The sequence below is a fragment of the Sceloporus undulatus genome, chromosome 6 (assembly GCF_019175285.1).
Source record: "Sceloporus undulatus isolate JIND9_A2432 ecotype Alabama chromosome 6, SceUnd_v1.1, whole genome shotgun sequence".
Taxonomy (NCBI): domain Eukaryota; kingdom Metazoa; phylum Chordata; class Lepidosauria; order Squamata; family Phrynosomatidae; genus Sceloporus; species Sceloporus undulatus.
The window spans coordinates 3,456,979-3,474,069 of record NC_056527.1 but is presented as its reverse complement, the minus strand read 5'-3'; the positions used below and the strand labels follow the sequence as shown (position 1 = coordinate 3,474,069).

The 17,091-nt window shown below is 44.0% G+C and overlaps 1 protein-coding gene across 2 annotated transcripts in view; it reads left to right on the top strand.

The window, feature by feature from the left end:
- Positions 1-17,091, top strand: part of CCDC12 (coiled-coil domain containing 12) — a 31,290-nt gene extending 14,199 nt beyond the window's left edge. The window contains exons 1-7 of one of the 2 annotated variants that reach the window (XM_042475520.1): positions 2,431-2,530; positions 6,016-6,089; positions 9,744-9,823; positions 11,086-11,147; positions 12,255-12,289; positions 13,581-13,657; positions 15,158-17,091. In XM_042475520.1, the coding sequence (XP_042331454.1) occupies positions 2,498-2,530; positions 6,016-6,089; positions 9,744-9,823; positions 11,086-11,147; positions 12,255-12,289; positions 13,581-13,657; positions 15,158-15,237 (441 nt within the window). In that variant the 5' untranslated portion in view covers positions 2,431-2,497 and the 3' untranslated portion in view covers positions 15,238-17,091. Of the gene's footprint in view, positions 1-2,430; positions 2,531-6,015; positions 6,090-9,743; positions 9,824-11,085; positions 11,148-12,254; positions 12,290-13,580; positions 13,658-15,157 lie in introns of those variants that run through there. The other variant, XM_042475519.1, reaches the window with a different exon arrangement.

Here is a 17,091-nt window from a genome sequence, read left to right as displayed (position 1 = left end):
TCAAGCAAATAAAAAACAGGCCTTTGCCAGTGAGGACCGTGCAAGACTGGATATTTCTATATTTGGACCAAATTATTTTCCAAACATGGAAATGAATAGCTAACTGGGATGGATGGATGTATAGATAGATGATAGAAAGAAAGAAAGAAAGAAAGAAAGGGGACAAATGGCTGAAAATAAGTGAAAGAGCGCTCAGATTTGTTATAAGGCAGCTTCACACTGATAGGATTTTTCCTCTGTTTATTACTAGGTTGCTGTAGGCATTATTTCAGAGGCAGAAACTGGCAAAACCATCTCTGAGCATTCCTTGCCTTAGAAAACCCCATGGAATTTATGGGGTTGCCATAACTCTGAAGGCACATACACACACAAAAGATCTGACCTTGGTCTCTTTCCCCCCAAATATTGCAGGCTGGAAGTGGATCTTGCAGAACATGAGAAAAAAGATGCCTTTTTGGAGTACCACTCTCAGAATCTGGGAGAGATACTCCAAAAAGAAGAAACTTCCCAAAGCCCAAAAGGACTGCCAATGAATCCCAGGTGCTGTAGGCTCTATTTCAGAGGAAGGAACGGGCAAAATCACCTTTGAGGATTCTTTACGTTATGTATGTATGTATTTACTTACGGCCCTAGACCAAAATATCTGAGTATTTCATGCCTAAGAAAATCCCATGAAATGCATAACCCCATAAATTGACATAAGAAGATCTGAAGAAGGCACAGAAACACACGCATTGTGGATAGAGAGGGAGTAAGAAATGGAAATAAATGGTTCTCCCGCTTCCTCACTCCCCGAGTGTCCACTCTGCTGTGGTCAAGAATCCTCTTTTGTCTTCTTGCTCCTTGGAAATTTCGAGTTGTCCTGTGTCGATTTGCTGATAGCTTCTTCTTGGCTTGCTAAGAAACGCTTCCTTCTTTCGGAGGACTGAGAAAATCCCAGGGAGCTCTTTTATTCTTTGGAGTGCCCCGAGGGGAAGTGTGTGCAGCCCTTTGATAAAAAGTCCGAGAGTGGAACAATCCTTATCTGCTTGAAGTCTCCATTTAAAGCCAGGAATGTGGCTGCCGGGGCAGTAGTTTTAATTGGAATCTTTTTATAAACAAATTGGTTTCTAACTGCCTGTGCCCTTGACATCTTTTCTTTTTTCCGGTCCAGTGGTGGCATGTAAGGGTGATGATGTTGGTTTTATCCATAGAAAGAGCAGGACTACAAGGTTCAGGGTGTTCTGCCTCCTTCTGAGGCAGAAGACCCTGCAGATTTTGCTTCTCTCTAGAAATAAGGAACTATGGTGCGTTACAGAACTGTGGTCTTGCACCGCTGCCCATGCTCCATGAGGGAGCTGCAGGAGCCAAACCGCGCGGTTCCCTCACGGAGCAAAAGAAGCCCCAAAATGACACCTCTTCTTGCGCCCGGATGGGACGCCGCAAGGCACTACTCGCACACTTGCGGTGACATATCCGGGGCGCGACATGCGGACGCTATGCGCCATTTTTACACCCCATCAGGGGTGAGGCCGGTGTGGACGCTAGGTCCTCGGCCAACCCCTAGCACGTGACGGGGGCATCGCAAAGGGCCTATCATAGAATCATAGGGTTGGAAGAGACTGACCTCATTCTGCCATGCAGGAAGACCCAAAGCACTCCCAACAGATGACCGTGCATCCTCTGCTTGAAAACCTCCAAAGAAGGAGACTCCACCACTCTCCAAGGAACCATTTTCCACTGTCTAACAGCTCTTACCATCAGGATATCAGTGATAAAACCTTGAACTTGGACTCATACATGAGCCCCAAAAGGTTGCTAGCTGGGGGATATGGGGATACCTGCAAGTCTCAGGACACAGCCACCTCACCTGATAAACCTGGATCTGAGCTGTACGAGAGCTTTACAGGTCATCACCAACACTTTGCATTGTGCGCTTGAATGGTATGCCTCCTTCTGGGGCCTTTGCCACTGCATTGGCTAAGGCTGCATCTATACCGCAGAAGTAATGCAGTTTCATACCACTTGAACTGCCATGCTCCATGCTAAGGAGTTCTGGAATTTAATTTTGTGAGATCTTAAGCTTTTCTACCAGAGAGCTCTGATGCCACCACAAACTACAGAGGATGGAGCCGTGATGGTTAAAGCGGTGCCAAACTTCATTATTTCTTCAGCCTAGATGAAACCTAAGTGACAGTGCTTTGCTAGCATTTTACTTTTTAAAAAGCATTTCTTCTTTTGCTGGCATTTGTAGGTTTAGTGCAACCTTTTCCCTTCAAAAATCTGCATACTTCCTGACCTACCTTCCTGGCTTCATTCAGCAGAGGGAGCAGACTTTTTTATTAATTTGAGGTTCAAGGAAGCTTTGAGGGATATTTGGGTTTTTGAAGTCCTTTCCCCTGCATATTTGGGTTTTTTTCCTCCTGCAGGAAGCCATAATACACTGCAACTTCCATTATTTCCATAGCAACCCGCTGTGATTTAGCAAGGATTACGACTTCAATGAGGACCAAGCAACATGAGCTGCTGCAGCTTTAAAATTTGCTCTGAGGTATTTACTCTTGGAAACCAATGGAGGAGATAAGCACATTTGCTCCATGTAGACAGGAATTTTGTAAAGATCTTTAAATCCGATGTGCCCTTACAAAAGGAATTGCAATTTGGGCAGTTTTTCAGACGCTATCACCCTTTTGCAAGCACATTCCTGCAGAGATTCAGAAGGAAAGTAGTCAGATTGATGCTGGTAATGGTCAAATGTCCAGCTGCCTGTAATGTTTTTAGCCTGTCTTGTTGTTGGAATCCACTCCATGAATCTCTACCATAGAGTCTTCTGGCCATTTGCAAAGGATTCTTGGAGAAAGTGGGTAGGACAGGGTTAAAGTCAGCCTGGACAATTTAGTTTGACCCAGAACTTTGAAGAATTAGGGTTTGGGAGGAGTAAAACTCCCAGAATCCCTCAGTCAGCCTGGTCCCATGCTGATCAGAGGATTCTGGGAATTGAACTCCAAACAAGCAAGTTTTCAGAACTTTGTTTTGTCTCTGTTCTTCTTGGCCTCCTTTCTTGAAGGAAGAATCAGTTGCGTTCTACACTTGCAAACATTTTGCTGCCCACTGGCTGTAATATTCCACCTTTTTCCTTTATTCCTATGAAGTGTCTGATTTGGAGGCAGAGTGTTAACCATGTAAGACAGTATTTCCTAAATCCAAGGTCTTCATAATTTCTCCTAAATAATTAGAGTTCTATGAATATATAAACTGAAATTTATGATTATAGGAGATGGGGAGAGAACTGACTTTTCATGTATTCCTCAGTAGCAACCATGGGAATGCTTTTTGTTTGGTTTGGTTTTTAAACTCCTATTTGCTTTCGCTTAATTTTTATATCAGATTTTCCATACTGAGGAATGCATGAAAAGTCAGTTATGCTTGGTTTACCTTCAGAACAAAGGAAGGAACCGAAAGCATGTTTTGCTGTGCCTGAAAGCATGGGTCACCACCTGCCACCTGTTAGATGGAGTGCGGCCAAATACAACTTTTCCATCATCTGTCCACCTGCAAATGCAAGGGCGCATAAACACAAGGCTCACACAAGGTTGCTTGGTTTGTTGTTGTTAGCCGCCCTTGAGTCAACCCCAACACACAGCGACTCTGTGGATGAGACATCTCCAAGATCCCCTGTCCTTCACTGCTTTGCTCAGGTCCTGCAAATTCATGCCCATGACCTCTCTGATTGAGTCTATCCACCTGGCATGTAGTCTTCCTCTCTACTACCTTCCCTACCATTATTGTCTTTTCAAATGGGTCATGTTGTCTCATGATATGACCAAAGTACAACAGCCTCAATTTGAGAATCTTGGCTTCTAGAGAGATTTCCATCTTGATCTATACTAGCACCCATTTGTTTGTCCTTTTGGCTGTCCATGGGATCCTCAGCACTTTCCTCCAGCTCCACATTATAAATGAGTTGATTTTCATCCTATCCTTTTTCTTCTCTGTCCAGCTCTCACATCCATACATGATGATGGGGACTACAGTGGCTTAGACTATTCTAACTTAAGTGGTCAGTTGTATAGCTTGACTTTTTAGGATCTTGTATACAGGTAATTCTTTCATAGCCACCCTTCCTATTCCTAGTCCTCTTCTGATTTCTTCTCTGCTGAAGATCCCAGCTGGCTCACAGAACTGATACTGTTGTCAGAAAGACCAAGAAAGGGGAGACTATGGGATAGTTGGAGATACCTGAAACTGGGCAGGGTTTTCTCAAAATCTACTGTGCGGATAAAGGGGGAAGAAAATGGTTGAAGCATGGCTCAAAATGCTGGTGTGCCCACAGTGCTCTCTTGGCTACTAATTGTTTGCTTCCAACAACAATGCCCTGTCTCAAAATCCTCCCCAAAGCTGCACCTTTGCTACACCTTCAGCAGACTGCAAGCTTTTGCTGGAGTGCAGTGGGGCAATTGGCTTCCTGGATTTGAAGGACTTTACTCTACACCTTCACTATTAATCTTGTTATATTGTGAACCATATTATTGGGAAATCGGCCACAATTTTTTAGTTTCCACTCATTCCTCCCTAAGACAAAACATTTTCCCAATCCCTGTTTCATATTTGCCTGCATTTTAAAAAGAATCTGAATAGCTAATGTTTTACGTCAGATAATTTCATGGGAGCAGCCAATGGAAAAACACAGAAGACTCTGGTCCTTTCATGAATGCACTTCTTGGCTATGGAAATTAATGTGCATGTATCAGTCTGTTAAAAAATGTCATTGCCCAATGTGCTAAGGTGTACAGTCATAGAGTTGGAAGAGACCCCAAGGATCTCAGTCCAGTGTTGGCTGGAGGGTGAACTTGTAGAAAAGATGCCCTAGTTTAGGAAAAGTGGTTGAATTGAGGAGTTGGTTTCTTGGGGGGGCAGGTAGAGGTAAATGGCAGAAGCTGAAGAGAAACTGGCCTGGCCAAGGGCATCTTGATGTGGTGGTAACAGATTGTTAATCATGTTTTAGGACTAGGATTGACGTGGCTGGAGAAGCTTGTATAGGGCTTCCAATCTATCAAAAGGGGACCAACCAAGAAAAATCGTGAAGGAAACAAGAAATGGTGTTTGACGTTCTGCTAGTTCCTGGCTTTTGCCCTGGACTTGATGGGATTCAAGTCAAACAGAAGATTTCTCCCATACCCTATCAAATGACGATTTTGAACTTCAGTAGCATCAACTGCCTTTTTCTGTCAAAGGCTTGTTCTTTGCAAACCCTTTTTCTCACATCATCCAGTCTGGCTGCTTCACACCTCCAGATCTAAGGGAGGAAGTCACTCCTCTTGTTCTCATGTTGCTATACAGACAGAGCATGGTCCCAGTTTTACTTGCTGCCTTGCTATGCTGTCTCTGTTTCTTCACCCTATGAATTCAGTACAGCTGCATTGAAGTGCCAAAGGAGGCAAGGTTTATTCCAGCATTTATTGTCAATTTGACCTTTTTTAAAAGAAAAAGAGAAAGACAGATGTTCTGCTGTGTAACAGTGCAACCCAAACTGTTGGTGGTTTCAGCATCATTATTTTGAAGCATTGGTTCAGTTAAAATAATAATAAATCCATCTGATGTAGCCCTTCAGTAGGGTCTCTGTTGGGTATTTCCCTCTCCCATCTCTGGCTTGTTGCTTGATTTGAACTTGGTTGAGTAAGGACGATAATGAAAGTATAAATGCTGAAACACATAAACCGCTGTGCACAACCCAGTTGCCACCACAGAGCTAATTCCATTTTCCCCTTGCTGTGTTTTGCCTTTCCAATTTCTCTTGCGTAGTCAACTCTCAGTAGGAAATTGCAGGGGAGGGGAGTGCTTTTGGAGTGAAATGTGATTAAGCCCAAGTACCAAAGGGTTTGGGGGGGGGGGCAATGTGGTAGCCTGCGACACCATTGGCATGCTGTTCTTGTGGTCAGCCCTGTGTGCCTTCCCCTACCCAGCTAGCAAAGCTTCCCACCTGGTGAGTTATATCATTTCTCTAAATTCTCTTTCCCTTCTCCCTGCTCCCAGCAGAATAAAGATGAAGCTGCGCCAGAAGCCAAACAGTTCAGAAGTGACAACGAAGAGGAAGAGACACCAAAGTACAAGTAGGTTTCTGCTCCTGCTCTCTGCCATTTAAGCACTTTCTCGCCTTTGTGGTTTGGCATAGGGATGTCCCTCTTCATAGAACTTCATTCTTACAGCCAAAACTGAATAATTTTGTTACTGTTTTCTCAGTCTAAGAAAGAAACAAACTGTTCAGTTTTTGAGGACTTTCTTGGGGTGAGGAGAAAACAATAGCAAAATTACTCAGTTTTTGTTCAGTGTTTGAACATGGTTTGGTGTTTGGGACTCATTCCACCCCCACCCCCCAAAAAAGCCAGCATGTGGCTTTTGTTTGCCCAGAAAACAGCATTTCGGGCACATAAAATTATGTTCTGTGCACAGAAAGCTTGCTTTCTATACCAAAATTGTATTTTATGCACAGTCCGCATCACGTTCTCCCCCACCCCACCCAGAATAAGTTCCAGTCGTACTCTCCTCATCAGGGGGTTCCCAACACTGGGGGTACCTACCTACTCTTTCCTCTATCATAAGACTAAATTTACACATTACATCCCTAGTCTAGCTTAGCCCCTACAAATCCCTGTTTGCAAATCAAGAGCCATGTCGTGGACTTGCTCAGGAAGGAAAAGCCAGTTTGTTTCTAAGGTCCGAATTTGCTTTTCCTGTCAACAGTGCTAGAAGGTAAGTGAGTTGTGAGATGTCATGTTACCTGATCCTGAGGGTGGTGAATAATGAATGCCTTGGATATTGCCTTACCTGTTTCTGCTGATTAGGGCTGACGGGTGGAGCATACTGTAAAACGGAGACCCCAAGCGGCAATGTAAGACAGAATTGTAGAAATGTTGAGCTGGGGGGGGGGGAGAGAAAAGTGCATACTTCCGTTGTCTCTTTGGCCTTGTGAATGGAAACACACTGACAGATGACTAGCTAGGCTCTCTCTGTTTACTTTTGAAATATCCAGTAATGGAGGTATTGTTACTATTTGAGTGTATATGTTCTGCTGTTTGAAAGTTCTTGCACTTAAAAATGTTTTCAGGCTGCTATTCGAGCCCACACCTATGGAGGAGGAAAAATGTAGGCACATAGCCATTTATGAATCCTGTTCGGAGGGAGGAGAGTGGGAGACAGACACACACACGCACACACTCAGGTATCAAATCAGTTTGATCCCAATGTCTGGAACCTAAGAATTTGAAATACTGCACCAATCCTTCATAATCACTCCTATTCCCCCCTTTTAGTCCTGCAGTAGTACTGAGAGGACATTAGCAGAGTATTAGTAATAATTTTCTTAAGCCACATATATTCAAACTATGTCTGTCCCAACAAGTGAAGGGCTAAATGTCTGTCACCCTTGGTCTCACCTGTGTCTTTAGCTCCTCACTCACTCTGTCGCCATCATTTTATATCTTCCTGATCCCTGTCTTCCTTCCCTTGTCCTGTTTCTTCTCTCCGTTTGGAAATAACATTGGCATGGGTTCTTGGTTGGCTTGAGTCCCAGTGTTGGGGAGCAGGCAGGATATAATTGAAATGATAATGAGAACAATAATAATGGTGATGGTGGTGGTTGGCATCCTGTTGTTTAATCCCAACTAGAGTAGACCCATTGAATCAGTTGTTGGACAGTGAATTAACACCTACGGTAACTCATTGTTATCTATGTGTTGACTCACTGTCAACAGGAGTGAGCCTGGTAAGAACAACAGTGATGAAGATGATGAAGGTGCAGTGTAGAAGGGCAGCCAGCAAAGCAACAGAGGTAACAGCTCAGATGTGGTTCAGGGGTGGATACTTGGGTAGTAACTGAGGTGGCCAATTTTCTGCCCCTGAGACTCTCTGCGGAGCTGCTCAGACAGCCCCAAATGGTTTGAAATGGTCAGCATGCTAATCCAATTAACCAGTAAAGCAGACTGCCCCAAATGGCTCCAATGAAAAAACTGGAATGGCTACAAGTCCACTTTAAAAATGGTATATTGTAAGCCTGAGGGCAGGGAAATGTCTAATTAACAATTTGTAAGCCACTCTGATAGCCTTTTGACTGAAGAGCGGGGTATAAATAAATAAATATTATTATTATATTTTATATTTTTTTATGTTAAACAGCACATTGGGCCTCGTGTCTAATTAAAATTGGAATTGCTGCTCCCAGAAGCTTTCTCTTTTATTTACTTTCTCATTTGGGGCACAGAAAGGATTGTCCAGGAGTTTAGAGGGGTCAGGAGCCATGAACACAGTCTCTGAGGCCATTTGTGGCCCCAGTGCTGTGTTCCATGCACTCTTGGTGCAGGGGGAGAAATCTAAGGCAAGTCCAGCTTAAGGGCACAGGCTTGGGCCCTCTTGTAGGGAGCCTTCTCTGTCCAAGGAAAGTGTGTGTAAAGCTTTCTCTGTTTCCAGTGTTCTTGCACAATGGTCCTGGGCAGAGCTTTTCCAACCTGTCGGTGGCCTTATTAGTTCCAGGCTGCCTCCCGAGAATGTAGTCTCCCCACCGTGACATGCTTTGAAGACATGCTGGAGATAGCATCTCTCACAATTGCTCTGACCTCCAGTCTGCCTTGATGTCAACAACTGTCCTGGAACATTGTTGTCCACTCTGTTGTCACGTCAGGATACGGTAGACTGAGGATGTGGGGCAGCATTTTGTAACAGTCAGTTGGATGCTTTGCCTGTTCTGTTTTGTGGATAGAAGTGGGCCAAGTCCATTAAACTGGAAGCAAAAGGGTGGTCCCTGGTCCTCTTAGTTGGCAATTCTGAAAAAGGCCTGCTTGGATCCAAGGTGCTGCTGATCAGTCTTGAATCTGTTCTCTTTGGGGAAGATAACAGACCCACATGGTGGCTTATCAGCTTCAGTTTCATTAAGATGGCAGTAATTGTCTAGACTTGCTTCAGGCCTGGATTTGGGGCAGAAATCTACTCGTTCGTGCTGATATGCAATCTTTGCAAGAAGATATGCACCCGGATCACTTCCCTATAGATGCTCCAAGACCTCAGAGGTCTTCAGCATCATTAGCCATTGTATCCTTCTGAACTGGCTGTAAAGAGTTGGAGACACTGCTTTGCAATGCTTCTCGTTCAGTTTGTCCAGGTAAGTTCCACAATGTAGTTCACTTCCCCCCCCCCCCCCCCCCCCCCCCCCCCCCCCCAAAAAAAAAGACATGAGAGAGAAAAAATACCACCCTCCATGACATCAACATTTCTGGAGATTTTACAACTATTTACAAGGAGAATAATAAAAAGGCATGAATAATAGATAGGCTAGTTCATATGATCTCCTCTCCCAATGCCAAACCAGCCTTGTTTCCTGGATGACCTTTTCTGCTCCAAGCCCTGGGTTTAACTGTTCTCTCTTGACCTGTTGCAGATGTATGCAACACAAAAGCAAAATAATGCTTTAAACAGCCTTTTTTCTGCTGCTCCTCTGCTGAGCACTACACACAGCCTGTCTGTCCACCCCAAACAAGTACAAATATGTTTGGAAAACAGTCCTTGTGATCTCCTCACGTTGTACTTGCTCAACACACCCAGACACTATGGATAGATCCTATCCAGAATTAAGTATGCTTGGCTTTTTGTCATGATCAAATCCTGGGGGACCCTGTCGAGGGTCAGGCAAGGGACCATACAGTAACCTCATATAATCGAAGTGACAGCATGTCCAAGGGTTGGAGCTTTCTCAGTTCTCCTCTTCTCTTTTCTAGGGAGCTCAAGTTGCGGAATTATACTCCAGAAGATGAAGAACTCAAGGGTCGGACGGTGCCTCAAGCCAAGCCTGCCTCAGGTAAGGGCCTGTTTGGAAAGAAAGGTGTAAGAAGAGCTCTGCTGAAATAGACTTGTCTTACCTAGAACTTGGAAATTTTACTTTTAAAAAAGCTATGGGCCACAAGTCACAGAATCTTCCAGGTAGCATTTGGGGGGCTTCTGAGAACTGGAGTCCAAAATACAGCCAGAGGCAACAGAGGCAAAGTCACAAAGGCAGAGCCCACTTTCTCTGGCTTATGCTGTCCCTGAAGATTTAAAATTTAAATACTGGCTTGAACAACCACATTTTTTAAATTAGTGGGTGGTGATCCTGGAACCAAACTCCCACAGATGACAAGGGCCCACTGTAATAATGGTTTTTGATTTGTGGTTTTTCCACTTTCACAGAGGCCCTATGTCCCTAACCCCAGCAAAGTTCGAGGACCCACTGTAATTTGCTAGAGATCAGGGCACTTCATGGCGGCCCTGATACAGGTCTGCTTGTCGTTTTCTTTTTTAGACCAAACTGGTCTGGCTGAGAACACAGCTGTATTTCATCTATAAACCTGTAGCTTTCCCAGAGGGCATCATGGGAATTGAAGTGCCACACAATTCCCTAGGCCTATTTCCACTTGCTAACCCTCACTAGATTATAACCATTGATTCAGTAGGATTCACATAAGTGTTGACTTACCTTTCAGAAGTTAATTATTAAGTGGGTCTGTTCTAATTGGAACTGGTAACTGGATTTCGGATGTGGAAATCACTGGAAGAGTTTCATGTCTCCTTATTTCAAGAGTCTCCAAATCCAAACAGGATCCCCTCCATATGTGTTGGATTGCTACTCCCTGCACCCTCTAGTTAATCTTTAAAAAGCATATTTTTGGGGCTGAAAAAGGACCCCCAAACCTCAAGGCTGTTTTTAAGCCTAAGAGACACCTTTTTGGTATATCGGGATTCAACGTAAAACAGCTGGGTGGTAATAATGTGGCAAAGTTAACCCCACCACTCTCTAGGGGACACAGGACGTCATTTTCAGAGGGGTCTTTGACACAGTTTGGGGTTCTGCATGAGGTCCATGGACTGCCTTTGTTGAAGGGCAGGGTCAGCTTACAATGCCGCAGTCCCATGAGTGTTGAGAATCAGAGATTTGCTCCAGAAATCCCTAGAGAGCTTTCCAGCCCCCCTCCCGCAGGCTTTGTTTGTGTTATCCTGATGTGTTTGTGTTTGTTTGTGTTTCCTTTGTTTGTGTTATCCTCTGAGCCAACTTGTAAAGTTCTGCTTTTGTCTTCTGCCCTCTAGTGGAAGACAAGGTGAAAGATCAGCTGGAGGCGGCCAAGCCAGAACCGATCATCGAAGAAGTGGTATGTGTTGACCTTCCCTATCTTTCAGTCAAGGGTCAGAACTTGGAGTGGGAGTGGGGGTCAGGGACTCACGTTGCCCTCTCACTGCTCTAGCAGGTTGCCCAAATGTATGTCGGGTGGCCAGAAGTGACATCAGTTGACTTTTAGCTCATAATCAGTTTTAGCACCAGATCAGCCATTTTTGGTGGTATCTTGGAGGTGGGTTAAAGAGTTTGGGGAGTATAAGGAGGGAAATTCTGAGAACCAGTTTAGTGTAGTGGTTTGAGTATTGGATTTTGCAGAACAGGGTTCGAATAGCCATTCAACCATGGAAACCCATTGGGTGACCTTGGGCAAGTCACACTGTCTCAGCCTCAGAGGAAAAGAAACTTGCCAAGAAAACCTCAAGATAGGGTTGCCTTAGGGTCACCATAAGTCAGAAACAACTTGAAGGCACAACAACAGCAAGGAGGGAAATTGCTCTGAGCCACCATGTTTGCATGGCAGTTAATATGATTTTGATTCATTTTCACATAATTTTACACCTGAATTTCCTTTTCTGGAATCTTCGATTAGTCTGGAAACTACCCAGGGTACTATGGGGATGCAAGGAAGGGATTTGGGCATTTTGCCATTGTGAAGACACACTTTCCTAACCCCTGCTGTAGATGAGGTCTTTGGATCTCATTTGTTATGATAATAATTAGTAGCACATAAGAAAAGATTTGACATATGGCACCCTATGAGAGGAGGCCTAAATACCATGAAAGCACCAGATCCTGTCTGATCTTGAAAGTTAAGCAATGTCAGCCCTGGTTAGTACTTGGATGGGAGACCATTAATGAATACCAGGGGCTGTAGGCTATATTTCAGAAGAAGGAACTGGTAAAACTGCCTCTGAGTATTCCTTGTCTAGGAAATCCCAATGAAATTCATGGGCTTGCCATAGGTCAACAAGCGACCTATGGCTTGAAGGCACATATGTATGCATGGAGACCTCCAGATCTTCTTCTTATCAACAGTCCAGTACAGATCTTGCAAACACAGGGCAGATTTGGCTTCCTTGGACAAGTCTATCCACCTGTAATGCTGTGTATAATTATTATTTTTTCCTTTTGCTTTTTATAGGATTTGGCAAATCTTGCACCCAGAAAACCTGACTGGTGAGTATGAAGATCTGAAAAGGCCTGGAGGTCCTTTCCCATCTCTAATTTTTTTAAAATATAGAAAGATAAAAGTAATTAACCAGACATGTCCAATGATCCACTAATATGGTCATCAGTAATGATCAGACTCTGGCAACCAGCAGGGAAAAACTCCAAATTTACTCCACCATAGCAAAGAGCCAGTGTGATGTAGTGGTTTTGAGGGTTTGACTACAGCTCTGGAGACCAGGGTTCGATTCCTCTCTCAGCTATGGAAACCCATTGGGTGACCTTGGGCAAATCACACTCTCTCAGAAGAAGGCAATGGCAAACCCCCTCTGAACAAATCCTACCAAGAAAACCCCATGATAGGGTCACGATATATTGGAAATGGACTTGAAGGCACACAATATCAACAACAGGAAAGTCTAATGCAGAAACAGGGACTGGATTGCAGCTTCCATCAGCCCTTGTCAACTTCTGTGCTGGCTAAGGCTGATGGGAGTTACAGTCCAACAATAGATTGGAGGGCCACACTTCCTTCATCTCTGGCTGAGGGAAAATTCCAACTGTGGTGTCTTCAGAGGGAAGTATAAAACTGACACTTACATTGCATGGCAAGGATATTAACTAGGTTCAATCTCGCTTTCCCTTTCTCTCTCAAGTTCTTTTTAAAAAGCTTTACAGTAGCCCCTCCCAATTCACGGGGGATCCATTCCAGACCCCTTCGCAAAAATGGCAATTTGCACATATTCAACTCCTGTAGAAAAGAATGGTGTGCTTGCCCATGGCGTGTGTGCAGGACCGCACGCAAGCATGCGCTGCCATTTTATTAATGGCCGCATGTCCCTTCCACGAAGAGCAACACCGCGGATTCCAAGTCCACAAAAAGGGAAGGACAACTGTATTTGGCTTGATGGCCCCTGACATTTTAAAAATGATGTTGACTCATAATAGCTATGGTGATAATTCCTTTCTTTGAAATGTACTTCTCTGCTCAGAGCACTTGGAGATAATTGCATGGGCCATAAATCAAGACTTTCCTCAAAGGACTGTCCAGTTCAGTCGCTTCCTTCTTTTTTCAGCCAATGGCTGTTTCTTCTCTAACACTCTAGATATGTTCTGAGTTTCCTGCAACCACTCCAGCATTGCAGGGTCCTGTTTCTTTCTTCACTTCCTCGGCCCCCAACCCTACGAAGGACTGGCCCTTGTGGTCTCTCTGTTGTGGCTCCACTCTTTCCTCAGTGCACACGTGTGTCTATGCTTACCTGAGCTCAGTTGGTTTCAGTTTCCTCCTCTTTCTCCTCAGGGACTTGAAGCGAGATGTAGCCAAGAAGCTGGAGAAGCTCGAGAAGCGAACACAGAGGGCAATTGCTGAGCTAATACGTGAGTGATTTGTTGACAGGTGGAAAGGTTACAGGACTGGGAACAAGACTCAAATGGTGGAACCAGAAGCTGTGAACTATGTTGAGAATGTGACCGTTTTCTTCCCCTCAGATGGCTTCCACCCCTATTCCTCTCCAGGGCATCCTGGCATTTTTGCTCCAGTAGTAATTTTGCCACACAGTGCCTACCTCCTACTATAAGAACTGGATTTTTATTACTCTTTCATAGATACCGAGTTAAATGTCCATATTTTGCATCCTGTTCCTGTACAGTCATTTTGCTACCCCAAAGACTTCTGCTTCTAGAACTGGGTTGTCTTGGGAAAGAGCCTATACAGTGTCTAGAGGAACTTTGTAAATGATGCCTAAAAGTGTTAGACTACAATTCCCATCATCTTGAAGCAGCATGGTCAGTGTTAAGCAAGGACTAGGGAAGCCTAGGTTCAAACTCTCCACACTGACTCAACTGTGGAGGTAACAGGGTGGCTTTTATTGGAACCAAAGAGGCATCAACATTTGTATAAAGTGTTTGGAGTAAGAGTGGGGACCATAGATGATACCTGATCCTTGTTTCACCTCTATATCTTTCTTGGGTCTATGTACTCAAGCCTTTTGCTTCGTTCTTACCTGCAAAGATCACATCCCCCTTCTTCAATAGGTTTTCTAGTCTCTTTGTCCATTTTGTGTGGGAAGGAAGCATCCCCGGGGATCCAGTGCCAATAAAGGTTGCTAGTTTATATCCACACATGAGAGCCAGCTTTATATTCCTGTACAATGCTTGTGTTACCCCAAAGGCTTCTACTTCTAGGGGCTCTTTTAACCAAACATAGGTCATCTTCTTTGTCCATTTTCTTTCTGATCTTAAGTTAGATTTCCCAAGGCAATAAATATGTTTTGTTTTTTTACCTTACAACCAAAATGGTGAAAGGTGTGGAAACCAAGCTCTATGAGGAGTAGCCTAGGAAGCTGAGTTCCCATAATAATTACTCCTATCTCTACCACAATAAGCTCATAGTGCACTAGCTCTGCTGTACTCTGCTTAATATGGATACCAGATATTCCTACAACTTTGAGCCACTTGCACTGTTGTACTGACTTACCCTTCAGGGTATTAAAAGGGGAGAGAACAGTCTATATTGGTCAGTACTCCATAGAATAAAGGAGAGTTAGAAATCTTCTCTCCAAGAAGCATTGGTGCTGTTCTGTACCCTGCATCCTTCTGCTTCATGATAAGGAATGTGGCAGCAAGAAGCACTAAGCTACTTGCCTAGAGAACCCCCAAGACTGTCTATATGGAAGTCCTACTTGCTGGGAGTATTTGGATAACTGAGCATTCAGTCCTGTAACCATGATGCTGTAGATGCCTACGAAAGGGAAGGAGGGTGGGTGAGAGGGAAGCTTATATCCTACGATGTGAGGTGACACTTTTCATTCTCTACACATTGCTTAAAATGATGTAACCATGACAAATGCTGAAGGGGTGTCTCTGCTTCCCTTGTAGGAGAAAGGCTAAGAGGCCAAGAGGAGAACTTGGCATCGGCGGTTGACTCGGCAAAACAGGACGGAAGTGATTCGGACTGAAGTTCCCCTTCAAGCCAAGTTGGGAAACCTTCTCGTGATCCTCTTGGGTTTGGCTCAGGTGGTCAGTGAAGAAATTTCCCACAGTTTCCTCTGCTTACAGGGCTTTGTTGAAACAAGAGGGCCAGGCATATTTGATTCAGATCCACAAAATATAAAGGCATGCTGATGTGTATGTGAAACCCATAGCAGGGAGACAAAAGTGTGAGGCATCTCAGGGAGTTGTTTTTATGTAGGAAAACCTCGGGGAGACCAAGGCGAAAAGGAAGATAAAAGGACTGAAGAAGTGAATTGCAATTACTTTCAGACCTGTGTCCAGGGGAGATAACATCCGCCCACAGAAATGATTGAACAATGCCAGAAGAAAGCCTAAGGAATCACTGTAAAAGCAGATAACCCCAATTTGAGAAATTGCTGGGTAGGCGGCAGCCCCTTGAAATTATCTCACATGTGTTACAGGTAATTGGCAAGCTGAATAAGTCCATGAGCAGAACTTGGAAAACTTGATTTTGTACACTACAACTCCCAGAATACTCCACCCTGCATGGCCAGTGGCCATGCCAGCTGGGAGAGCTGTGCTGATGAGCAGGACTTTGCAAACCTGTTTGCTGTAGTAAGTGCTCAGTAGCCAATTCCATGTGTGCTCAGAGGGTGCCTTTTCAAAATAACTACAACAATCCAGCAACAACTGAATGTGGTGACTGTTACAGGAGGCAATGAAATGCAGTTTGGGCTCCCCCAGATTTGAGCAGAGCACACCTTCCTGATGATTTTGACTTCTTCTGAATGCCTTTGCCTACCCAAAACGCCAGGCCTCAGCTGCAAGAGATCTCCTGACTGATCTGTTCCCCCTCCACAGCAAAAATAGACCACTACAGACTGTGAAACCATCTCTCAAGGGGGACAATGTGCTAAAACAGCAAGATGTCTTTTTAAAATAATCTTTGTTCAAGAAACACAAAACAAATACACAAACTTTTAAAATAAACAGCAAACATTAATAAAAGAGAATCCTCCATTCCAACCATATCCCATTATATCATTCCTATGGTACCCTTCCTATCGGTCTTAAACTTATCTTTTATCTTAGTTTCCTAAATCCCATTCACATCTAAAATCTAATATCTTAGTCTTCTAATGGAAATCACATCTAAGATGCTATTCAGACTTCCATATTCCTTCTAACATACTTTAAACCACTATCCCTCCTTAACCCTCTTTCCAACTTTTTTCATATTTCATGCCTCTTCCATATACCTTCTACTTTCCCCCTTCTCTTTCTCATCCCTTCTTTGAACAGCAAGACGTCTTTGAACATCCACTCTGTGATCTAAGTCCTTCCCTACACTTCCACCCTTTCAGGCCTTGGTGGACCTGAGTTGGCCTTTTAGGTGGCCCTGGCATTGAGGTGGTGCAACTGGTTGCCTTGGCAGGAGCTCCTGTCCTCTTAGTGTGGTGCAGTTGAAAAAACACGATCCTCCTTCCTCTTGGTGTTCTAGTGACAGTCATAGAATGGCCCCTGCTACATTTGGCATGTGAAAGAGGGGCAGTATTACTTTGTGGGTCCCCTGAACCAGTTCTGAACGGAGAAGACAAGAGAGGAAAGAAGACCTCTGATGTCTTTTGTCGTAGTTTAACAGCCAAGCAGTCCTAGAAGAAAACCTCTCTCATATTGTTGCCTTGAGATGTTAAGTTTGCATCTTAACATCTCAAAGCAACTTGGAATATATGTATGTGTAGACACACACACACACACACACCCCTATGCCACTCCTTGAGATCTAATTTTTATTCTCAGACCAAATTGTACTGATTAATATGGAATTATTTTTTTATAATAAAAAGCTACAAAAGTGA